The sequence below is a fragment of the Danio rerio genome, chromosome 14 (genome assembly GCF_049306965.1).
Source record: "Danio rerio strain Tuebingen ecotype United States chromosome 14, GRCz12tu, whole genome shotgun sequence".
Taxonomy (NCBI): Eukaryota; Metazoa; Chordata; class Actinopteri; order Cypriniformes; family Danionidae; genus Danio; species Danio rerio.
Window position 1 is genome coordinate 49,730,225 of NC_133189.1, and position 27,280 is coordinate 49,757,504.

General features: G+C 37.5%; 1 protein-coding gene across 7 annotated transcripts in view; it reads left to right on the forward strand.

Moving 5' to 3' along the window:
• atp8a1 (ATPase phospholipid transporting 8A1) overlaps window positions 1–27,280 on the forward strand; it is a 332,848-nt gene that overhangs the window by 260,312 nt on the left and 45,256 nt on the right. For all 7 annotated transcript variants that reach the window (XM_073922212.1, XM_073922214.1, XM_073922215.1 and 4 more), the window contains 2 exons: window positions 7,002–7,124; window positions 22,952–23,030. In XM_073922212.1, coding sequence (XP_073778313.1) covers window positions 7,002–7,124; window positions 22,952–23,030 — 202 coding nt within the window. The remainder of the gene's footprint in view (window positions 1–7,001; window positions 7,125–22,951; window positions 23,031–27,280) is intronic.

Genomic DNA, 27,280 nt, shown 5'->3' on the forward strand with positions numbered 1-27,280 from the left:
ATCCTGAAAAATCTCCCTCTTATTTATGAGCGCTTGTCAAGTCCATATTCCCCGCGTGCCCAGAACTATGTCCTGAATGTGCTGCAACAACAGCCGCTCGTGCCCCAAAGAGCTGCGTTAAACAGGTCAGCGGTGGACCATAAAGGAACAGGTTGAATCCAGACACATTTCAGCTACGTTTACACTGGTGTATACTGTTGATGAAAACGATCTTCATCCATGCTGGTATTTCCATTACATTATTTCAGATATTCATCTACAGATCATGACTGAAAATAGCATGTCCGAATCGAATATTCTAATACGAAACTGTGGTCTACACTCACCGGCCACTTTATAAGGTACACCTTTCTAGTGCCGGGTTGGACCCCCCTTTTGCCTTCAGAACTGCTTAAATCCTCCGTGGCATAGATTCTACAAGGCACTGGAAATATTCCTCGGATATTTTGGTCTATTTTGACTTGATAGCATCACACAATTGCACTGCGCATGATGCGAATCTCCCGCTCCACCACATCCCAAAGGTGCTCTTTTGGATTGATATCTGGTGACTGTGGAGGCCATTTGAGTACAGTGAACTCATTGTCATGTTCAAGAAACCAGTCTAAGATGATTCACGCTTTATGACATGGCGCTTTATCCTGCTGGAAGTAGCTATCAGAAGATGGGTACACTGTGGTGATAAAGGGATGGACATTAGGGTTGGGCCGATAGACAATGCCATCATCCGTCGCCGATGGCCGATAGACATCACAATGCTGAGCCGGCATCGATATCCTCCGCCCCGTCGCAGCAGCAACCCGCTCACGAAAAATACACACAGCCCTGTTTACACTAATACATCTTAGTTTTAAAATGAAATTTTAGAACGAAAACGACCCAAGTCCACACTGACGTTTCTCCTAGCATTTCTGAAAAGATTCAATTCAATTCAGCTTTATTTGTATAGCGCTTTTACAATGTAGATTGTGTCAAAGCAGCTTCACATAAATGGTCATAGTAACTGGAACAGTGTGGTTCAGTTTTTAGTGTTTAAGTTCAGTTCAGTTTAGCTCAGTTCAGTGTGATTTGAAATCATTACTGAGAGTCCAAACACTGAAGAGCAAATTCATCGATGCGTAGCTCTACCAATCCTGAACCATGCGAGCCAGTGGCGACAGCGGAGAGGGAAAAAAAAACTTCACCTGATAGGAGTGAAGAAAAAAAACTATGAGAGAGCCAGACTCAGTTGGGCACGACCATTTTAATTTCTCCGCTGGCCAAACGTCTTGTACAGAGCTTCAGTCACCGTGGTGGAGGCTGGAAGATGGCCTCAGCGAAGACTCGTCTGTCCCTGGAGCGTCGCTGGAATCAGACTCATGTTCTCCACAAAAGATCTCCTTCCACACTATACCGCTAAAAACGCACATCATGTGACCACACACACACACACTCACGCACACAGTCATGCTCTGCAGCATATGCATGCATCTGAGCTCTGAGTCCCCAGTAAGCAGCGCACATCGGACAGTTTATGAAGGATGTACCACTGGATTGCGTCTCATCATAGTTGTTAAATGTGATATTTAATTCATCTTGTCTATACCTATCCAATCTATCAGGTAACGTGTCACAGCTTCAGTACACTGCTTTAAATGTTTGCTTTCACGCTTGTACTACTTGAAAACCTCAGATACTGTTGTTTGTGCACCTTTTTTACCAACCAAGTTTGTCACCGCCATTATTTTTATTTTATTTTATTTTATTTTTTTTTTATTACAATATGCAAAAATCATACAAATACAAGAAAACATCAACAGATAACAAATACAAAGCAACAAAACAAAAACAAAACAAAAACATCAACAATATAGTCCGGTACTAATATGTGGGTGAGAGTGTGTGTATGCATGTAAAGGTAACTTGGTGGACAGGTCAGGGTACATACATTAGGAACAATAACAGTCAATAAATGAAGCAAGTGTCACAGATATAGATAAAACATATAGAAAGAAACCAGTCAGAGGTAGGGAGTAACAACAATGCTTATTAATGTATGATAGTAAATATGAGAGTAAAAAGAGAGAAAGGACAACAGTAATAACTGACAACAATAATAATAAATCACAAGTGCTACACCAACTACTACTACAGAAAGTTACTTATATTACAACTACTACTGCTTCTACTACAGCCAAAACCACGACTACTACTACTAAAGTGTCTACTTGTCACCGCCATTATAACGACACAGATCACTTTGCCTATTCATGCCAGAGTCCTGCTGAAAAAGTGATTGACAGGTGGTAAACTTATCTTTATTTATTTATGATTTGATTATGGGTAAAACAAAGACTATGCAGGTCAGGTAGTTAAAACGGTAGGCTATAAATAATTCATTTGTCATGAATTAATTAATTATTATAATTAATTCACTGCCGCCTACGACGATGATGCCATCGTCCATTATGATGTTTCACATTAGACATTGTACGATGCCAAATTGGTCAACATCACCAAACCCTACTGGACATGGACAGCAATAATACTCAAGTAGGCTGGGCCCAAACTATGCCAAGAAAATATCCCCCACACCATTACACCACCAGCAGCAGCCTGAACCATTGATACAATGCAGGATGGATCCATGCTTTCATGTTGTTGACACCAAATTCTGACCCTACCATCTGAATGCCACAGTAGAAATTGAGACTCATCAGACCAGGAAAAGTTTTTCCAATCATCTATTGTCCAATTTTGGTGAGCCTGTGTGAATTGTAGCCTCAGTTTCCTGTTCTTAGCTGACAGGAGTGGCACCTGGTGTGGTCTTCTGCTGCTTTAGCCCATCCGCCTCAAGGTTGGATGTGTTGTGCGCTCAGAGATGCTCTTCTTCAGACCTCGGTTGTAAGGAGTCTCGGTTGTCAACGAGAGTTGCTGTTGCCTTTCTTTCAGCTGGAACCAGTCTGGCCAATCTCCTCTGACCTCTGGCAACAGCAAGGCATTTGTGCCCACAGAACTGCCGCACACTGGATATTTTCCCTTTTTAGACCATTCTCTGTAAACCTTAGAGATGATTGTGCGTGAAAATCCCAGTAGAGCAGCAGTTTCTGAAATACTCAGACCAACCGGTCTGGCACCAGCTCAGTTTCATTTCGTTCTTCCTAATTTTAGTTAATTTGTTTGTTCTTTCGTTAAAAGAATACATGGGCGTAGATGCCATTGTAATTATTTTTATGGTTGAATTTGAGTCAGACTGGGCGTTTGCCAATTACAGTCTAGAGAGTTTAGTGAACATGTTTTTAACACTTAACAAAAAAAAAAATGATCTGGGTTTAGTTCACTTCTCCATGCCTCCATCTCTGAATTAAACGCCAGCTTTACTACATCCAATCAATTCGCAGTGGACAAAACAAGCCACACCTCCTGTTTGCTCACTTAATATCTGTTTTTCTCCGAATTGCGTCACTTTAATAAATGGTTGCAGTTTCCGGTTTAAGCAGACTTTAGCTAAAAGTGCTCTGGCTGGAGTACACTTTTTCCACTTTTGCATTAACAATCAGACATATGTAAATGAGTTAATCACCTGACTCACTGATCGACTTGAGAAATTGGCATTTATGATTCACCAAAGAGCAAAATCAGCAGTGTGTGATGGGTCATTGGCATTACCCGGCCCAGCAGATCCTCTTCTCTATCTGAGAGCAGAGAAATTCCTCAACAGGCCTGAATGGAGGAGCCCAGCGGAGCATGTCAAGCAGCTGGACCACAGAGAGACACTCACGGCTGACCCATAATACCACCCGTCTCGCTTTCAACAGCTGCTGCGTGGAGAAACAGTGGAGCAGTGCAGGAATGAGAGATCAGGGGATCTGCTAACAGGCTGCAGGCTCACTGGCAGATGTGCATTTGGACTCATTTATGCACATGCAGAGAGAGAGAGTGCAAATATGATAAATGCAGAAACTTACATGCTCCTTGAGCTTCTGCAGCAAGCACACTGACTAAAAAGGCAGAGGGAGAAAGTGTCTTTGTGTAGTACATAGCATGGGATTTCCTTCTTACATTTTGATTTAATATCAAATTTTTGTTATTATTTAAGCTTTTTTAAGGGAATTTTTTTGTTTGTGTACGACAACAAAAAAACTACATTTGAAGCTTTTTGCTTTTTCAGTGCAAAATTCATTCATTTATTTTCCTTCGGCTTGGTCCACTATTTATCAGGGCTCAACACAACGTAATGAACCGTCAACTATTTCAACATATGTTTTTTACACAGCGAATACCCTTCCAGCAGCAACCAAGTACTGGGAAACATCCATACAATACGGCCAATTTTGTTTACCCAATTCATCTGTAGTGCATGTCTTTGGACTGTGGAGGAAACCCACCCCAACTCCACAGAGAAATAACCCAGCCAGGACTCGAACCAGCAACCTTCTTGCTGTGAGGCAACGGTGCTAACCACTGAGCCACTTTGCTGCCCTTAGTGCAAATGATGTCATGTCATTGTATTAAAGGTAGGCAAATGTTTAGTGAAAATACTTGATTGGTAAATATTTTATAATAATAATAAATAAAATATTTGGTCACACTTTATTTTGATGGTCTGTCTGTTGAACATAAGTTACATTGCATCTAAATGCAAACTCTCATTAGATTATAAGTAGACTGTTAGTTTGGGGTTAGTGTAAGTTGACGTATATAGTCATCTTATAGTCAGTTAAATGTCTGTTGAAGGAGCAGTATCAGCAGATATTAAGCAGACAGTCTATTAATACTAAATGGACCATCAAAATAAAGTGTTACCTAATTTTTTAAATAAAAAAATCAAGTGTTGAAACTAAGTCTAAAAAGAAGGTCTAAAAGTCTGAAAAACTATTAGTGAAAGTGCTTCTCTTTTGAACTTTTTTTGTTAATTTACTGCAGTTTATTTTAATTACAAATACTTAAGGCTGGGCGATTTTTTTTCGATTAATTCGAATTTTAGTTTTGACGACGATTTTATTTTATATTAAATCGCGTTTTTTTTTTTTTTTTTAAATATATATATTTAATACATTATAATGACACTAATGCGCTTTGGTTCACTCTCTGTATGAAGCAGGAAGCACACCAGAAGCGCCATCTGATTAGTTTCATGTTAAATATCATGCAAATGAGTGCGTTTGGTGTGTGATAGTTTAAATGGCGCTTCTGGTGTACGACCTGCTTGACTGCCTGTTAAAGCTTGAAGTCATGTAGGATTTTACTTGTTTCATTAGTCTGAGTCACGTCTGGATTGTCAAGACATATTCCCTCATCAAATCGATAAACTCAATCTCAACATGTAGGACTTAAAACCCTGCCATGTGAAAAACCGCGTTGATCTTTTGGTTTGAACACGAGCAGAGGCGAGGGCCTGTTGCAGTGAAAATGAAAGTACCCGCCCCCATGACGTCATTTAGCGGACCTAGTTGAAAACCAGACTGATCAGGCAGCATAATACAGAGTGGAGCAAAGCGCATCATTGTATTTAAAAGGGGGAAAAAAGAAAAATAGATTAAATACACATCTGGTGCTTTTATTTGCTCCTGCTATACGTCCACAACTTCACACATTGGGTTAAATTAGGCTTTACAGTTTCCATGTTCAGTCCTTTTCTTCCACTGTATCTTTTTAAGAAAAAGGCAGCAGCTTTACAACCTGACATTCAATCAGAAGACAATCAAAGCCGAGCTGACAGCCAATTTTCCTAGGCTCAGCAAAACTTGCAAAAAATACCTCTGTATTCCTGCAACTGCAATATTTACACAAATATTTTTGATTCAAATCTTCTGCAACGATATTTAACTCGTGAATTTGTTTTACATTTATTTACACCTTGACCGATTTTTGTATGACATGGCCATTAAAAATACAATGTTCCTTAACCAGATGGTTTTTCAAGTTACTTTTAAAGAGAATGTTACTTAAGTCATGTTGTTGTAATGTTTTGAGAAGACTAGTAAAACAATAAAAAAAAATCTAAATCGTGAATCGGTCAAACTTTATAAATAACCTAGATTTTTTTATTTTTTTGCCAAATCGCCCAGCCCTACAAATACTATTATGTGAATAACTAATACAGGAAGCAAAATATAATGCAGTTAATCAAATCATAGTAGTGGGCCCAAAAACGTACTTCATAGATATACAGGTAAAAAACATATTAGCCCACCTCTAACATTTTATTTGTTCCTCAAATATGTTTGTTTAACAGACCAAGGAAATGTTTCATTAAACAATAAACATATGATATTATTATAATATAAAATGTAATGTACGGTCGTGGCAAAGACTAAATGAATTTGTTAGTAGAAAGTATTTTTTTTAAATATTATGTAATAATATGTTAATATAATCTCTCCATTTAAAAATCACTTGGGGAAATCATCTGCAGCTTCTCCACGATAGACTTCCAGCGTTCTCCAGCCTCTGACACCTAGACTGCAGCTCTCAGCAAGTTTAGCCAGAGAGAAATGGTCATGCCCAGCTGAGCCTGGTTTCTCTCAAGGTTTTCATTCTCTTTACTTTAGTCAATTGATGAAGTTTTGTTCATCGTCACTGTCGCCACTGGCTTGCTTGGTTTTGGGACTTGTGGAGCTGCGCATCGATGGATTTGCTCTACAGTGTTTGGACTTTCAGCAGCGAAAATTAAACCACACTGAACTAAACTTCAACTCTGAAAACTGGACTGACAGTTTAGATTTACCAGAACTTCTATATTAAGCTGCTTTGGCACAATCTACATTGTAAAAGCGCTATAGAAATAAAGATGAATTGAATTTAAAAAAGTTTAAAAATACTTGGCTGAAAAAATCACAGGAGGGTGTAATCATTTTATTTGCAACTATATTATGTGTTCAACTGAAGAATCCAATTATATTTGTAGTGTTATATTTGTGCTGTTGTTAATCTTAAATCCTGTTTCTTGTTATATTTTCATATCCCTGCTTTATTCATAACAGATTAGTCTTATATTTTGTTATTTGTGTGTTTATCAGATCTTCACAGCTTTGCCTCCTCTGACTCTGGGCATCTTCGAGCGCTCCTGCAGGAAAGAGAACATGCTAAAATACCCTGAACTCTACAAAACCTCCCAGAATGCAATGGGATTCAACACCAAGGTAAATACACTGGAGCAAGTTTTTGGAGAATGATGCAAATACCAGATGATGAATCATTTATTTATGATTCTGATGCTAAAAGAATCCATTGTGGATGCATAATAAACTCGTGATTTAGTGGATGTCTCTTAATGATGATGATGAGTCGGGTCACGCTGTGTTCAGTTCACTGACCTGTGATTGGTGAACAGTTTGGCACTCTGTCTAAAAACCCACTAAACAAACAGATCCTGTTACGAGTCTCCACAGCGTAAAAAAGCAGGTCAACAGCAGGAGCTTGTTGGTTTAGCCGTCCATTAAACTGTCCTCCTCTGTCAGCTTTTCTGCTTATCTGAGATGTCTTTGAGTGTTCATCTCCCTTTTAAAAGCTTGTAAACTCTTTCACGCCAGGACAAGCCTGAAGAATTGACCACATTATCGTAATGTTTACATACACTCATATAGTCTTTCACAATTATGAACTGTAATGTTGGAGTGTGTGTTTTAAAAATAAAAAAAATGAATTTTCGTACTAAAAGCCCTATCATACACTCGGCTCACGATGTGTTTGGTGTGATTTGTTGCTATTTTCACACCAGCACAACCCTAATTTTCACATTTTGCACCACATTGTTAAAATAGCAAATCCATTTGGGCCACTTTGTGGGCTCATGAGAGTGCCGGTCTAGAATTGTTGGCGTGTTGCTATTTTGAAGAACTGAAATAGATCTTGCCACTGTCCAATTGAGAACTGGTCTAAAGTCCAGCGCAGAGCACATTAGTTATGTGCTTATGTGGGTCCAAACGTTAACACGTTGTTCAATACACACAGGATGTGCTGCAATACACAAATATCTTTACAAATTAAAAAAATTAAAGGATTAAAATGTTGCAAAAATGATCATTTTCTACATAAATATAAAAACCAATGCCTCCATGCCTTCTTCATCTAAGGAGGCTTTTTCAGTTTAATCATGACTATTTGCATTTGTATATTGTTATTATTATTATTAGCAGTATTATTTACAGGGTGGTTGATGACTCTTAAAAAGTCTTAATGTCTTAAATATCAAAAAACTAATTTTAGGCCTTAAGAAAGTCTTAAATTAACTGAAATATTGTGTTTTAGGTTTTAAATCATTTTAAACAGGTCTTAATTTTGCTTTGTCCAAGTAAAGCTATACTTAATTGGACCACAAACCTTTTTTATTGCAAAGAGATACAATTCACAACAGCTGTTAGACATTTTTACAGCAAATTGAACAAACTAAAGTCCTAAATTTGGGGGGAAAAAAACAATTACATGTTTTCTTATGATAATACCAGGCCAATAGAAAAAATCTTAACCCTGCACAAATTTATAATTGAATTCTTAATGGTCTTAAAAGGGTCTTTAAAAAAGTCTTCAATTTGAATTGATGAAACCTGCAGAAATCCTGTATTTATTATATGCATATTTATATTTGTTTTAATAAAAACAAGTTTAGATTTGTCTACGTGTCGGGTTTTGGAGATGTCTGCATCACCCTGTGGGGCACAAGAACAGGACGTGTGTTTGCACATAACTCCATTTTGACCATACTTCATTATTATTGTTCATTCATTCATTTGCTGTAAATTAGAACTGAATTTAGAAATAGTTTTGAAACAAATCTTTGCACTTAACAAACTAAATTAAATATGTAGGCTAATGAATGTTTTCATTGCAGTGCGTACAACACTGTTTCCTTATCCAATAAAGTAAAGGAGTAAAAGTAAAGTAAAGAGGCCGAATGGAGGAGGCTCGTTCTTTATCCTCATGTTGCAGATGGTCTGTTTAAGTGTTTTCTCACTGGTAAAGCATTCAGTTTTTCCATTTACAAAATCCCCATGTAAGTAGCAAATGTGCCATGGCTTGACACAACTGACTCTTAAAGAGAATGAATATGAGACTCTGAATGGTTTAATGCATGTTATGCTCAAAACACACACATAACTCATTAAGAGAATAACTCTGTTAGACCATGCGCTGGGGCGCAAAGAGTATTTTTCTTTCCTTAAAATAGCAAAAGTGGATTCAGACACACCCTTAATGTGTTTGCACCATGTGCTTTAGATTTTGCGCCTTGATCGTTAACATAGAGCTGTTAGTTTTTGTCTTGCTTCTAGTCCAATTATTTTAAAATTCTTAAATCAAGAAGCGTTTTCTAGACAAGTAAAAAATACTGTCTTGTTTTTACAGATTAGTACAGATTTTTACAAAATTAGGTGTTTTTTTTCTGTCTAAAATTAGCTAAATCTTATTTCAAAGCAAAAACAAGATTAGTTTGCTTGTTTTAGGGGAAAACTCCCTTAATTTGTAACTAATATCTCTGAAAACAGGACAATATTTTTTACTAGTGCTTGCTTGATTTAAGAATATTTAGATATTTGCATTGGAAACAGGAGAAAAACTCAAGAAAAGCATTTTTTGCAGTGTGTTAGTGTGTGTGCGCCTAATATTTTTTACATTGTGGGGACTAAATACCCCTAAAAATATAGCAATACCAGTCAATTTTGATCTAGTGGGGACATTTTTGGTCTTACAAAAAAAACACACTTATAAATCACAAATAATTAAGTATTTTAAAATGTAAAAATGCTAATTATTACCTGTTATGTTTGAGTTTTGGCGTATGGGTAGGGGATTGGATATACAGCCTGTAAAGTATAAAGTACATTACATCTGAGGGAAGTCCCCATTGAGACAGCTCTGCGGGTCTGTGTGTGTCCGAGTGTGTGTGAGCTTGCTGGCTCTGCGTCTGTGTGTTAATAAAGCTGTCTGGTGTCTGCGCTGGTGTCTCTGTGCTTCACAAGCGTGGAGACTCATTTAGCAGTCACTGACACGCATCACAGAAAACAGCAGACCTGGGGTCAGGAGAGAAAGATTCACTGGCCGTTTCTAACACACAAAAAAAATAAAGCTTTGATGCAAATAAAGCTTTAATGCGGAAGACTATAATGTGCAATCAGGCAATCAATGCACGGAAAGAGAGAAATACAGTAGGTTCATGTTGGGGAAAAGAAAGAATTGTATATATGATGTAATTGGATATAGTGGAATAATGACTACAGGAGACTCGCCTGGAAAACAGAATCTAAGGAAAGACATTTAAAGGGAAAGTATCTGTGGAATAATGTTGTCTGACTTCAGAACCAGATGTTATATTCAGTCAGAGTCTGTTTTACTAAAGTTACAGTTGTCTACATACAGCAATACTACAGTATTTACTACAGTGTTTATTACAGTTTATCTACAGTATGCTGTAGCATTTATTAACAAAGAGATGTAAATACTGTAATATATACACAGTATAATGTGCTTTACAATAGTGCAGTTTAGAAAGACTACAGTATTTACTAATAATTGACTAATATACAACCCCAAATCAGAAAAGGTTGGCACAGTATGAAAAACTTTTAAAAAAGGAAGTAGTGATTTCCAAATTTACTTTGACTTTTAAAATATTTCATGTTTTTTCTGGTCAATTTCATTTCGTTTGTAAATGTAAAGTAATGTAATGTAATGTGTATTTATAGCGCATTTATTGTGTATGGCTATACACCCAAAGCGCTTCATAATTATTAGAAGGGTCTCTCCACACCACCACCAGTGTGCAGCGTTCACTTTGATGATGTGACGGCAGCCACAGAACAACGACGCCTATACGCATGCCACACACCAGCTATAGGTAGTGTGGAGAGACAGTGATAAAGCCAATTTGGTTGATGGGGATGTTTGGGAGGCCATGAATTGTAAGGGCCGATGGAAGGTATTTGGCCAGGGGTTACACCCCTACTCTTTACGAGAAGTGCCATGGGAATTTTAATGACCACAGAGAGTCACAACCTCAGTTTGACGTCTCATCCGAAAGACGGCGCCCACTGACAGCATAGTGTCCCCTTCAATTTACTGAGGAATTAGGACTCACACAGACCGCAGATTGAGCGCCCCCTGCTGGCTTCTCTAACACCACTTCCAACAGCAACCCAGTTTTTCCATGTGGTCTCCCATCCAGGTACTGACCAGGCTCAGCCCTGCTTAGCTTCAGTGAGTAACCAGTCTTGAGCTGCAGGGTGATATGGCTGTGTAAATATACATCCCTTCCTGTCACATTCCAAAAAAAGTTAGGACAGGAGCAATTTAGGGATAGCAATCAGTTAAATTGGTTATAAAGACAGACCTCCTGTTTTTTCACGATTCGTTTTTGTAATTTTCTTTTGAAAAAAAAAAGACTAATTTTGTGGTGGTAATTCCTAGAAATTTGCTAAAAAAAATTATGTATGTATATATCTATATCTATACATGTGTGTGTATATGTATGTGTATGTGTATGTATATATATATATATGTGTGTGTGTGTGTGTGTGTGTGTGTGTGTGTGTGTGTGTGTGTGTGTGTGTGTGTGTGTGTATATAATTTGCTTACCATATTAAGTTGCCTACTATGTTGAGTGTGCAATCTGACACAATGACACATCATAAAAATAAAGCTCCTTTATTTTTGTCTCTTGTCAAGACAAGATCTAAAACGGATCTAAACTGATAGAGAATTAGCCAAAGGAAGTTTGTATAACTCATATTTTTATGCACAATCTTACCTTCTCTCAGATTTCACTTCCCTGAGCATCTAACATGTACCTCACTCAGGACATGCATTAAGGCTTCCCCTACCGTAATACCCCTAAAACACGGACTGCCGTAAAACTTGTCAAAGGCAGGAAATCGTTTTCTCTTATTAACTGCAGGAAAAGAGTTAAACGAAAACATTTATCGTTTGATGCACACCAGCCATACAGGTAAAGCACAAATAATCTCCTTCAGTTCAGTGATGCCCAGCAGCCATCATCCTTGAACCAATCTCCATCTTTGTAAACTGCTTGCTGTTCTGTCTGTTCTATTGCTCCGTTTGTTAGATGTTTCCCACTTTCTTTTGCAGACTGCAGCATGTCAAATGCACAAAACATCCAATTCCTGCCACAGCTTATCTAACCCCATCTTTGCTTTGACTTCACGTATAAATAACTCGCACTTCAACTGCGTCTGCTTACCGCACAGACTGCAAACAATTCCAATCCCCTTCCCTGTGATGTAATAATATTGAGGTTACAGATGAGACATTATTTTTCTAGTGACACTCAAATACATCTCGTGCGCTCAGTATGCAACGTCTATATGTCATGTAAACTATAAATAAATTGCAGACTGAAATAAATATAATTTGATTGTATGGTTTGGAACTGGATGTTTTATGCGATTTATTTACATTTTTTGCAATTATTTTGCATTTAATTAAGGATTTAGCTGGGTCGAAAAAGTTAGTGACTTTTTGTTGATTTTGCTTTGCATTCAGCAATCGCCGAATTGTGAGAAACTAGCGGATCTGTATAGAGATTTATATGTATAGAGGAGACATCTTTTCCAAGGACGCCCATGCATATTTTAACAAGACAATGCAAGACCAAATTCTGCAGACATTGCAAAGTCCTGGCTGTGGAGGAAGAGGATACAGGTACTTGACTGGCCTGTCTGCAGTCCCGACCTGTCTCCGATAGAGAATATGTGGCGCATTTGGAAGCACAAAAATGCGACAGCCGACCTAAAGACAAAATTACAGCTGAAACACTTCATCACTTGGTGTCTTTAGCCACAAAACATCTTTTAAGTGTTGTGAAAAGGAATGGCAACATTACATAGTGGTAAATGCTTTACTGTTCCAACATTTTTTTTTTTTTTTTTTTTTTTTTTTAATCTTTAAAAAAAAATCTTTAAATGTTTTTTTAAGTCTTGCAAGAACCGGAATTGAAATCAATTACACATTAAATAACACTTGTTGTATTGTTGGGTCTGAAATACGATTCAAAGTAAATTTAGAATTCAATTTCTTTTTTATTTGCGTTGTCCATACTGTCCCAACTTTTTCTGATTTTGGTTTTGGGTTGTAGTATTTGTTATGTATTAGATCAGGAAGAAACTTTAGGAGTGCAATTTACCCACCATGTCTCTCTTCACGTTTACTCGCATCGCTCTGACACTGAAGTCTCTTTAATAACAGCGAAGCCCCCCCACAGACCCCTGGATGGTTTCTTTCTTTCTTTCTGTTCCTTACGGGCTTTATTTGTAGCCCAACAGAGCTGGAGAAGACTGATTAGAGCGTCTGGCAATAGTCGGCGCAAAATAAAGTTTATCCTTTCATGCTAGTTTAAGCAATTAAGCTGTCACACAGAATGCAGATCTCGGCTTCAGACAACACAGACGGCCATTCACACCTCCATTCTTAGCAACCTGCTTAGAAACACAGGAGTTCGTGGCTGCACTGCGCCAAATGATTCTGAACATTTATTGATTTCATTAGACTGTGTGTGTAAAGCACCATGCGATGTTGAAAACTAGTTCAATTCCTATTGCTTTGTTTTGTTTTGGGTTGTTGCCAATGCATTGCCATGTGGTTGCTAAGATGTTCAAAGTATTTTAGTATGTCTCTATGTGGTTGTTTGGATGTTCTGGACAGTTGCTAGGTTGGTGGAAGCCAATACACACTGTAAAAAATGTTGCGTTTCACACAGTCGATTTGCATTAGGACAACATGGAGTTAAGTTAACTTTCTGTGGGGTTTAACATAAAAGAATGAAGTTGTCCCCCAAAAAACTCAAGAATTGAGTTGTTTTAGCTCACTTTAAGTAAATATTTAAAAAAAAGGAAACTTTTTATGTACTGTACCGACATTTACTGTTGTTTGTCAGTATGTCACATCTATTGAAATATAATGGGGTGGCTCATTGGTTAGAACTGTCGCCTCACAGCAAGAAGGTTGCTGGTTCGAGTCTTAGCTGGGCCAGTTGGCATTTCTGTGTGGAGTTTGCATGTTCTCCCCGTGTTGGCGTGGCTTTCCTCCTGGTGCACCAGTTTTCCCTACAGTCAAAAGACATGCGGTGTAGATGAATTGGATAAACTAAATTGGCCGTCGTGTGTGTGAATGTGAGAGTGTATGAGTGTTTCCCAGTACTGGGTCGCGGCTAGAATAGCATCCGCTGCGGAAAACATGCTGGAATAGTTGGCGGTTCATTATGCTGTGGCAACCGCTGATGAATAAGGGACTAAGCCGAAGGTAAATGAATGAAATGTAATGATTTTCCTTGAGATGAACTGATGTTTTGTCTGCTATACTGTTAAAAGAGCTTAAGAGCTGCTCCTCAGCTTTGGAATTCACTTCCTCCTGATCTCCGTAATTTAGACTTTCTCATTTTGAATCCAAACTCAAAACACATCTGTTTAGAACAGCTTATTCTCTTTAACCCGACTGCACTTTTAAAGTTTGTATTGTATTCTATTGTTTTTATTGTGTTTTTATTTGAACTGATTGTTCTAGCTGTCCTGTACGGCAAAGAGCTTAGAATGACCAAAAGGCATCACTCAATAGAATGTTCCATTGCAACAGCCCCGGTTTCCGCCATTTTGGAGTGAAAGCGGTCGGCTGTCCATTGGATCTGTCGCGATGGCAAGCAGCTGCTTTGTTTTTTGTTTATATATTTAAAAAGCCTATTAAAGCTGAGATACAACCTGAAATACGACAATACAACACTTACTCTCACAATCATCTGCACTTTTAATAGTTTATTTTACAGACTTATAATATGCTGTTGTTCTGTTGGAATTTTCGTTCCAAAATGGCCGCTCCGCTGTCTAGTGGCTCTTTCCCGAATTGCACTAGAGTGTCGCCTCTTGGTGATTCTATGCTCTTTGTGTACGATGACCTTGAGTTTCATGAAATGCACCCTTAAATAAAATGCATCATTATTATTATTAATTGGAATCGTTAGTCCGTGAGGACTTTGTGAAATTCCTACTCTAAATATATCAAATAAATACCTGATTAGCGATATGGATTGCTAATGACGTAATTTTGACTACTTTAAATGCAGTTTTTTTTTCAATATTTAGATTTTTGCTGCTTGTTTGATCCACTCATTTAAAATGAGCAGCAATAACACCACTCTTGAGTTTTTTTGGGGACAACTGAATTGTTTTATGTTCAATTTACTTGTTTTATTTATTAAGTTGTATTGGGACAACATGAATGAACTGTGTGGAACATTTGTATTTTTTATAGAGTACCAACCAAATATGGTCCTATCCAAACAAACCATACGTTAAAAGAAACCTTATTTATTTAGTTTTCAGATCATGTAGAAATGTGAATTTGGATAAATTTCAACTGCTTTTGTGGTCCAAGTCCACTCAATAGATTAGCTTTTATTGCACAGTGTGGGTCAAGTAATGCAAATGTTTAATACTTGAAGTAATGCACTCCAACAAACCCTAAACCTTCAATATAAACTCAGCAAAGAGCAGTAATTTTGAGTCTGTCAGGGCTGTGTGGTGAGGATGAGCTGCTGTCTGAAGGCTCGAGTCTGGGCTTTGTTTTGCTCTGTGGATAGTGAAGGTGAGAGGGTCAGGGCACCGAGGCCGAGAGGTCATTCAGGGCCTCCGTCAAACAACACAAAACAAGACAATCTCAGGGTTTTCCTCTTCTCTCACTTCTCTGCTCATCCCTTCCCCCTTACACATCTCTGCTGCTGTTAGACAAACTGAACATCTACTTGAAAATCCAGCTTTTCTGCCAAGTGCTACATTGCAAAGTCAGATTATACATCATAAATATTTATTTCTTTCTTTGTGAGTCAGGTTGTACTGTATTTCACTTAAAGAATTTGGGGTCATTAATGTGTTTTAAGACCTTCAAATGTGTACATTTTCAGACAAGGCAATGCATTAAATGTCAGAGATAATTTTGGTAACAAGGTTCAGGTCAAAATTCCTGCTATTAACTACTGGCCTATTATTACCTGCCTATTATTAAGATATTAATTGTTCATTAGTATGATCTTATTCTTCATCGCTAATCTTACCCAAAACCTAAACCCAACTTACACCTAACAAACTGTTAATAAACAGTTAATTAGTAGTTCATTATGCTAGTTAATGTTAATGGTTTGTTAATACTTTCAAGTGTGGCCTAAACTAAAGTTACCTTAAACCCAATTTTTGTGAAATTATTGATAGTTAAACATTTGTGGACAAACGTTTGTTAACTACATTTAGCTTTTTCATTATGTCTCACACACTTTTGGTTCTGAGTTTCAAAATAAACGTTTATTACTGCAAAGTACTGCAAAGAAGAATGGGTAAGAATTCCCAAAGACAACTGTGCCAAGCTTGTGGCATCATATTCAAAAAGACTTGAGGCTGTAATTGCTGCCAAAGGTGCATTAACAAAGTATTGAGCAGAGGCTGTGAATACTTCTAATCTAATGTAAAATAACATGGTCATTATTGCATAGATAATTTTTTTTTTAATTATTATTATTTGAAATAATATTAAATAATATTTTATTATTATCTTAATCTTTAAGAAATAACCCAATCCTGTGATGTGAATATTGCGGATACACACATCGTGATATCGATACTCAAATGATATATTGTTCAGCCCTATAATATAATATTAAAATAATGTGTTTGTGGCATTTTGCGAACCATTTTGAATCGAGTCACTCATTAAAATGAAACGGATCCAAATAAAGATTCACAATTTCCTCCTCAATACCAGGCATAGTTTAATGCATATGGATGCATTTTCTGTTCATTTATTTTCTCAGCAAAATTAGTTGTAAAACGATTTGATCTTTTTTTAAATACCACTGACCGTCTCTCAGCACAAATATTTCAATGTTTTCCAGAAGAATCTGTTGTGTCTGTGGGCAGTGAGCGGTCTCGGACTCCGCCGAGGTGAAAAGAGCAGCACTTGTGGGGGGAACGAAAAAAAGCAGGGTTTGGAAACTGGACCTGTGACGGCCTGATTTCATTTCACGGCTGTTTCATGCTACATCGCCCATTAGTGTTTTGATTGGCCGCGTCTGCGCATAATGTAAATTGAAAACAAGGCGGTTTTGGAGGAGGATATTTGTTTAAATGGCACATCCAAAGTCCACATGCCGCATGTATACAGACGCGGACACTCAAAGGCTTCATGCCGTATACCTGTGTAAGCGATAGTTTTTCCATGCTTCCAAAAAAACCATTCACTCCAACGACAGACTCATACATCTTAATTTCTAAAAACTTGTCTGTGTTTGTACTAAAAGTATCCATGAAGGATTTGGGCACTTTTTTTTCTTTCGTAACTCACAAAGGAACGATTGGAGAAATTCGATGAGGCAACTAAAGTGTAGGGGGAAAAGTAGTGATGGCGGAAAAAACACTGCGGACTGACATCTCTTATATACAGCTGAAGTCAAAATTATTAGCCCTCCTGTTAGATTTAAAAAAAAAAATCTAATACTTCCCAAGTGCTGTTTAACAGAGAGAAGGTTTTTCAACACATTTCTAAAAGTAATAGTTTTAATTTCTAACTATTTCTTTCGCAATGATGGCAGTAAATGATGTTTTACTAGTTACTACTTTTTCAAGATACTAGTATTTGGATTAAAATGCTATTTAAAGTCTTAACTGGGTTAATTAGGCAATTTATTAAATAACACCAGTTATTACTTCAGCAAATTAAACATTGTGAGATGTGATTCTACTAGGTCTCGTAATAGTAGGATATAATCCCATACTATACATTGTATTAACAAACTCTTCAGTTTTTTGTGCCTTTTTGGATTTAGCAAATCAATATTGTGACTGAAGCTCTGCACAAGACTTTTGGCCAGCGGAGAAATTAAAATGGTCGTGCCCAACTGAGTCTGGTTCTCTCAAGGTTTTTTTCTTCACTCCTATAAGGTGAAGTTTTTTTTCCCTCTCCGCTGTCGCCACTGGTTTGCATGGTTCAGGATTGGTAGAGCTACGCATCGATGAATTTGCTCTTCAGTGTTTGAACTCTCAGTAATGATTTTAAATCACACTGAACTGAGCTAAACTGAACTGAACTTAAACACTAAAAACGCGTCAGGTTACGAATGTAACCATGGTTCCCTAAGGTTGAGGCCTAAATGCACCAGTAAAATTCCTATTCAGGATTTGTTGATAGTGCTCGAGGGCCTGTCGACAGTCCCTATTTTTGCATTGAAGGAGATGTAAAAAAAGTTTCTAATGCTGAAATGGCATTTTATCTCAAAAGAGGAGCTCCCTCTTGCTCACCTGGCATGGTGAAGAGCATTCCTGTACCCCACAATAGGGTACTTCTTTAAGGTCTCCATGAGGTGGTACGACCTATGGTGCTGCAGGCCTTTAATCCTCCACCATTTATGAAGCAGATCAGAAGCGCTTCATCTGCTTTACCCAGTACGGGTGTTAGATGCATACATCATACGGCTGAATGGAGTTCAATGTAACAATCATTCACTGTTTATGACCCACCTAATATGGGGGCATCTGCGTCTCGGCAGACATTGAGCCAGTGGATAGTCGAGTCTATCTCACTGACTTATGAGGCCCTGAAACGTTCTCTATCAGAGGCAATAAGGGCCTAATCTACCAGGGGTATGGCAACTTCAAAATCCTTCTTTATGCTGGCCAGTGTTTGGCTGGCACCTGAGGAAACAGCAGGGTTCTCTACCCTGCAAACCTTCAAAAAGGTTTTAATGATTAGATCTGGATCCTACTTTGAGAACCAGTATCTTTTCTAGAATTAGGAGAACTCATACCAGGCATATCAAACTATGGCGTGTTTGGGATAGCGTTCCCATTGTGTCTCCTAAAGAGACGCAGCGTAGAGTTCCCGAAAGGGAACGCGTCAGGTTACGAATGTAACCATGGTTCCCTAAGGGAACGAGACGCTGCGTCACTTTGCCATACTTTTTCAAGCCTGGTGCGCTTCGTTCGAGAGGTTCTAAGCTGAAGTTGTATGCTTCCGTGGTGCTTTTATACCTCCCGGTCTGACGTCACACACGGTCCCGCCAATTACATTGGATTGATTTCACCTGTGCTTCAGGAGGTTATAAGAGAGGGATTGTATCCCATTGTGTCTCCTAAAGAGACGCAGCGTAGAGTTCCCGAAAGGGAACTGAACTACCCTGATCCAGTTACTATGACCATTTATGTGAAGCTGCTTTGACACAATCTACATTGTAAAAGCGCTATACAAATAAAGCTGAATTGAATATTGTAATCTTCACATATAAACATGTTTTTTGTGAGGATTTTGCAAACAATTTTTCCATCCATTCACTAAACAGTCCAACATCTGATCCAGAAGTTCTGTAAACAAAACTCATTGCAATATTCTTTGTCCTTTCCATACATTTTCTGCAGTAATGCATTACAATAGATAATCAGTAGCAACAGTCATACTATCCAACACCTTATAATTCAGACTCTTTTACACATATATCATCACACCTCCTCCACTACTGTTCTCCCTATTTTTACAATTTAGTTCATACCCTTCTATCTCAAGCTTGAATTGTTTTACATATTCTTTTATACTATGGAAGTTGGCATATAAACGTCTGCTATTAAAGTGGATAATTGAAATATTATTCTTTGATTGGAAAGTTGTGTTAAACTGTTGATCTGTAAAATATTTACAGTTATGTTTAATATTAATAAGAAGATTATTTTCTGGATCATTATTACCCTCCATGTCTTGCATTTTATGTTCTGTATATACAAAGATATCTCGTTCTGTCATAAATAACTGCTGGTGTTCTAAATATATAAATACAATATATATATTTCTTAGGGGAGCTAATAATAATGACCAGGGCCAAGGGGTTATTTCCAAAATCTTTACTATTATTAACACAAAATAGTCCCCCTAACACATGTATTAAAAGCGTTTTGGGAAGGGGAACTGAATTTAACAATCAAAGAAAATATCTGGAATCTTATTCTTGCACGAGTACATTCACCATCAATAAATGCTAGACATACAGTGCATCCGTAAAGTGTTCATAGCGCTTCACTTTTTCCACATTTTTTTATGTTACAGCCCTATTCCAGTATGGATTAAATTCATTTATTTCCTCAGAATTCTACACACAAAACCCCATAATGACAATGTGGAAAAAGAGTTTTTGAAATTGTTGCAAATTTATTACAAATAAAAAACCTGAAAAATCACATGTACATCAGTATTCACAGCCTTTGGCATGAAGCTCTAAACTGACCTCAGTTTCATTCTGTTTCCACTGATCATCCTTGAGATGTTCCAGCACTTTAATTGGAGGTTACCTGTGGTTAATTCAGTTGATTGGACATGATTTGAAAAGGCATACACCTGTCTATATAAGGTCCCAGGGTTGACAGTGCAAGTCAAAGCACAAACCAAGCATGAAGACAAAGGAATTGTCAACAAGGTTGGGGAAAGCTAAAGAAACATTTCTGCTGCTCTGAAAGTTCCAATGAGCACAGGGGCCTCCATCATCTATAAGTGTAAGATGTTTGGAACCACCTGGACTCTTCCTATTGCTGGGCGGCCATCTACACTGAGTGATCAGAGGAGAAGGGCCTTAGTCAGGGAGATGATCAATAACCCGATGGTCACTCTGTCTAAGCTCCTGCAATCTTCTCTGGAGAAAGGTGAACCTTACAGAAGGACAACCATCTGTGCAGCAATCCACCAATCAGGCCTGTATGGTAGAGTGGCCAGACGGAAGCCGCTCCCCACAACTACGAAGAGTTGAAAGAAAGATAGAGGAGAGACTAGCGATCACTGTTTTAAGTTATGCAGAGCTGTTTGACTTTACAAATCTTAAATATCATTATTATCACAATGTTATTACATATTACATGTATTACATTATCAACAGCAAAATACGCAGCTGATTCAGTTGTTGCCTAGTGACAAAAAAAGCGCACAGCATATCTTTTTTTGCTTGTCAACAAAAAAAGGCAGTGAGGTGCACCGTGCGTTTTTGGAATGTAAGTGCCACTTTTTTTGGTACTAGTGCACAGCATTGTGCTGCAAAAACGTGAGATGTAGCAGGAAGTAAAAACGTGAGGCAGCAGGGTGAATAAGCAGCAACTCTCAACGCAAATAGTGCAATTGGTATGATTGGCCCATTTAAATAGGTTGTTTAACCAGTTAAACTCTGCGGACTCTGTACCGGGACTGTGATGTCATCGATTTTCGCTTTAGGATTTAGAGGGCTAGCATTGCACCAGACCCCCTTAAGTGGTTTCGTTTGAAAGTGGAAAATCTATATTTTATGCACATATGCATCACATATTTTACTGTAAAAATGTTATTCACACTTAAATACACAGTGTTTTGGATACCCGAGCTGGATATTTTACATTGGTTCATTTTCATATGGTTCATATATGACACATGTACATAGCTCAAATGAAAGCTCTTGCCGCTGCTCATACGGTTCTAGCATTCTTTTTACTGAATTATATTCACATATCAAACAGTTGTCGATTGAATCGCTGTGTTTCCATGGCGCAGAAGTGAAAACATTACATTTATGATCAATAAGCAGCCCCAGATAGCACAGACAGCTGTCATCTCTTACCTTTTCCTGTGGACTTCAGGGCCATTTCTCCTCTGTTTTTGAGGTGATGTGCATAAGTAATCCTTTTATATGTCTAAAGTGGTCCAAACACAGTGAATTATGTTTGATCAAACAAAAGAATAGTGAAGTATGTAAACAATGATCGACCCCTGTGGCTTGTAAAGCACCTCTCATCCAATGGAATACAATAACTTTTGCATAGATTATGGTAGAGACATTTTTCTTTTTTCCTATGATTACAGACATGTTCAGGAACCATCAAAATTAATTGCAGCACGCTAGACCACACAGAACCTAAAAGGTACACTTTCACATTTGAGTTTATAAAAAAATACAAAGCGCCTCTTTTTTTTTTTTAGGAGTTTATTATAACACGGGCAGCATATACAGATATTTTAAACACTTTCAATAGTGTTTTATAAAAATTTAAAAGGTTTACTTTAAAATTATACCAAATTTTTGCATCTACACCTCTGCATGTGGATTTGGGAAGCTTTTAAATTTGAGAAGGCAAAATCCAGACGGAAATCCTAAAATAACAGCAGAGTTTAACTGGTTAAAGACTTAACTAGGATAGTTAGGCATGTTATTGGAAAACCTATAAAGAAGGGGATTAATAAAGTTGTCCTTAAAATAGATTTACACAAATTTTTAACACCATTTATTTTATCCAAAATTATGTGTGGGCCTTAAAACATATTTTTAAAAAAAATGTAAAAACTGCTTTTATTCCGGCCAAACTAAAAGAAACAAGGCTTTAGTAGAAAGAATATCATAGGAAATACTGTGAAAAATTTCTTTAATAGTTGTCTTTAAACATCACTTGGGAAATATTTAAAAAGAAGTAAACACTAGGTAATAATTCACACTATTATCAAACTATTAACTAACACTACTAGCTTAATATGCTACTAATTAGCTGTTTATAAATAGTAAGGTAGAAGTTGGGTTTAGGTTTTAATTAGAGATGCAGAATAAGATCATACAATATAACTACTAATAAACAGTAAATATCCTAATAATAGGCAGGTAATAAGCCAGCTGTTATTAACATAAATTGTGACGTAAACTAAAGTGTAACCAAGAAGAATGAAAATTTCACAAGAGGCCAAATAATTTAGTCTTCTAAACTGTAGTTGGCGTGTTTCCCTCTGGGTTTTTCCAGCTCGCTCCACACTCAGAGGATATACAAAGTGTCTGTCAGCGGGGTGGCCATTGAGCGTGGAGGCCTGACAAACCTCCACTTAGCCTGGTGCTGAGCACGCACAAAGGCCTGAGGGCAGGGGTCAGCGGCAGGGTCAGGGTGGCCGTCGTCTTTCTCATGCCTCTGTGTCTTTCTCCTCACCCCCTCCTCCATCTGTCCTGCAGGTCTTCTGGGCTCATTGTCTGAACGGCCTGTTTCACTCCGTCATCCTCTTCTGGTTCCCTCTCAAGGCCTTCCAGCACGGTAAGAACACACTACTTTTAGTTTAGTTTTAGTTTTTTTTAGGTCAGTGGGTGTCAGGCTCACTCTCACTTTGGCTTTGCCACCGTATATATAGTTGAAGTCTGAATTATTAGCTCTCCTGATTTTTTTTTTCCCTAACAGAAGGAATATTTTATAAAACATTTTTAAACATAATAGTTTTATATAACTAATAATAACTAATAATGTCATACTATAATATAAATAATTTCTAATAACTAATTTGTTTTATCTTTGCCATAATGACAGTACATAATATTTGACTTGATATTTTTAAGATACTAGTATTCAGCTTAAAGTCACATTTAAAGACTTAACTACTCTACCTAAAAGTAGTCTTTTCCGCCTATCCTAGTTTTAGGAACAACAAATAATATATTGACATCTAGTTGATCAATTGGTATCAGAAGTGGCTTAAATGAAAGGCAAAGGCCTCTAGATAACGCTTATTTTACCAAAATAAAATATGATCATGGTTTGATTTTTAAATATTTAATTATTGTGTATGACTCCCATGAGCTTGGAGGACTGCATCCATACATCTCTGCAAAGACTCAAATTACTTAATAAAGTCATCTGGAATGGCAAAGAAAGCGTTCTTGCAGGACTCCCAGAGTTCATCAAGATTATTTGGATGTATCTTTAATGCCTCCTCCATCTTACCCCAGACATGCTCAATAGTGTTCATGTCTGGTGACTGGGCTGGCCAATCCTGGGGCAACTTGACCTTCTTTGCTTTCAGGAACTTTCATGTGGAGGCTTAAGTATGAGAAGGAGCGCTATCCTGCAGAAGAATTTTCCCTCTCCTGTGGTTTGTAATGTAATGGGCAGCACAAAGGTCTTGATCCATTCTGCAGATCTCTTGCACGCCCACATACTGAATGTAACCCCAAACCATGATTTTTCCTTCATCTAAATTGACTGCCTTCTGTGAGAATCTTGGGTTCATGCGGGTTCCAGTAGGTCTACTGCAGTCTTTGTGATGATTGGGATGCAGTTCAACAGATGATTCATCTAAAAAATCTACCTTCTGCCACTTTTCCAAATGATCAACTAGAAGTCAAGTTATTGTTTGTTGCTCTTCAACTGGGATCAACGACAATACTTTTGTCAGGTAATGTAGTTTAATTAAGTTAATTTGACAAGTTAGAGTAATTAGGCAAGTCATTGTATAATGATGGCTTGTTCAGTTGAGAATCTGAAAAAAATTACTGTAGGGGGCTAATAATTATGTCCTTAAAATGTTTCATATTTAAATAAAAAAAAACTGCTTTATTATAGCCAAAATAAAACTTTCTATATTACTGGAAATACTGTGGAAAATTCCTTGCTCTGTTTAACATCATTTAGGAAATATTCGAGAGAAAAAATCACTGTAGGGTTAGTAATTTTGACTTCAACTACATGTTTCAGAATCATTAATTCCTACACACTCGAATCAATGGATCTCGCAAAAGTGAAATTTCTGTCATTAATTGTGTTTTTTAAATCTTTATTTCTGCCACGAAACACACTCACATATATAAAATGTCTATATAAAATGTGTTAAATGTGTTGATTTAACACATTAGTTATATTTATAGAGCAAAATAATACATTCAAATGTGTATTGCACCTGTCCTGAACAGGATGCAAGACAAAAAGACTAAACTGCTTGATAAAGTTGATATAATGCAAAATATTTCCCTAAAATTCAAGATCCTGGGGTAAAATGGCTTATATGTGGCTTTTTTGTTCATATTATATAGCTAAAAATATTACCTGAGCAGCACATACAATATTTAAATGATTTTTTTGTGCTGGTTTTGTACTGAATAGCATGAGTGGACACGTAAATGTGAGTGGGTCGACTCTTTAAACGAATCAAATGGATAAATGAGTCATTAAGACATTAACGTTTATGGCTTTTAGTTTATCTGCAGTATAATTTTATTAAATATTTGTGATATATAATCTATAAGCTAAATTGTCATTATTTACTTGCCATCATTATAAAATAAATCATTGTCGCCGCCAATAACCTAGTGGTTAAGTGCGCTGACATATTCTGTAGCACCATGGTGCTCATTGTGACCCTAGTTCGATTCCCAGCTCGAGATCCTTTGCCGACTCTTCAACTCTCTCTCTGCTCCCAATACTTTCCTGTCTGTAGCCTCCACTGTTCTATCCCAATTAAAGGTGAAAAAAAATTATATATACATAAAAAACAAAGATAAAGCCATTTTGGAGCTGCAACAAACAGTCTGCAAATATTATATTATATTTATTTGCAATTAATTGATCATCAGATCCTGTAATTAATATAAAAATATATCATTAGACTGCACTAATTTGACAATAAGGCTGCATGGTGGAACAGTGGTTAGCACGTTCACCTCACAGCAAGAAGGTTGCTGGTTCGAGCCTCAGCTGGGTCAGTTGGCATTTCCCACACAAGTCCAAAGACGTGGTATAGGTGAACCGGGTAGAATAAATTGTCCGTTGGTTATGTGTGTGAATGAGTGTGTATAGATATTTTTCAGTAATTGGTTGCAGCTGGAAGAGCATCCGCTTCGTAAAAAATATATGCTGGATAAGTTGGCGGTTCATTCCGCTGTGGCGGAAATTAATAAAGTAACTAAGCTGAAAAGAAAATTAATGAATAAATGAATGAATTTGACAATAATACTAATTATAATAATACAAAAATAAACTAAATGTGGACTATTATATCATGTATTTTCAGAAAATTACATTCTCATTACAATCTCATTACGTAAAATTGCTCTTAGAATTTTTTTTCTTATTATTTGGCAACATTGTAAACGTGTTTTGTTTTTTTTTTTTGTTTTTTTCAGTTGAGAGCTTGCTAAAGCTTATAAAATCTAAGTGTAAAAGTACAAGAGGCACTAACTATTCCTCTGTCACACACAGTTTTTGGGTCACACTCTGTTTTGATGGGCCGTTTGTTGACTTTAAGGCCCCGTTTACACTAGTGCGTTTTAGTTTGAAAACGGTGTTTTAGATCAAAAACGATCCGCGTCCACACTAGCGTTTCACCTAGCGTTTCTGAACATATCTCCGTCCACACTACGCCACCAAAAAATGTATATCACGTGACCATTCGCGCACTCTAGGCATGCGCGTTCTAGCGAATATATGCAGCTGCTGTAGTAAAAAAAGGCAGAGTTTATCTACACAATGGCACCTAAAACAGACAATAGTGCAAACAACGCTCCTATTGCTGTGTCCATGTTGTTGTTTACAGTGAAGGCTGGTCTGTTGTCTTCCGGTAGCGTTAAAGCCATGTGTTATAGTCATGTGATAGGGGCTTGACGAATAAGGGAAGGATACGCAATGATACAAAAGCCCCAATCAGGTAGCGAATCTCGGCAGCCCCGCCTCCGTTTTCAGATGTCTCCGTTTTCCCTCATCCACACTGAGACGGAGCAGCACAAGTTTAAAATGAAAACGGCCTCTCCAGCGTTTCCAAAACGCTTCGTTTTCGGTGCTCGAAAACTCCGGCGTAGTGTGGACGGATGGCGTAACCCTAGCAAAACTTATGCGTTTAAACGCATTAGTGTAAACGGGGCCTAAGTTACATTGCATCTACAGTACATGCCAACTAATTCTCATTAGATGATAAGTAGAATGTTAGGTTAGGGTTGGGGTTAGTGTAAGTTGGCATGTACTTGCAAAGTTTCTTATAGTCAGTTAAATGTGTGTTCAGCAGCGGTATCAACAGATATTAAGTGGAAAGTCTACTAATATTCAAATGGACTATCAAAATAAAGTGTTACCAGTTTACGAAACTTTATTGTACCGTAATTGGCAACATAACTACTATAGCAGGTTTTCTCAAAATTCCAAATGTGAATTAGATGCAATTTCATCAAGTTAATAGAGTGGCTAACTGTAGTATTGGTCCCCCTGGCAACCAACAGTAAACAAAGGCAAGCATAGTGAAGACAACCGATCAAATGGGTGTAACGGTCACTATACGTCAGAGTTTAACTAGCAAATGCATATCCATCTCCTATTATTGTCATTAACCCTTTTTAACTACCTCAAGCAGCTGTAAAAACTTTTAATTAAGGGATATTTATTCAAAATCCTGCATCCTTTGCTCGTTTCCCATGCCTTACTTCAAAATGAGCATTAACACCGGCTGGCGGTAAAACAGTTCATGCTAAGAAAAGTGGTCTCATCTTGTGAAGTCGTGTTCTTTATTTGCTTTGGTTAGATCGCACCGG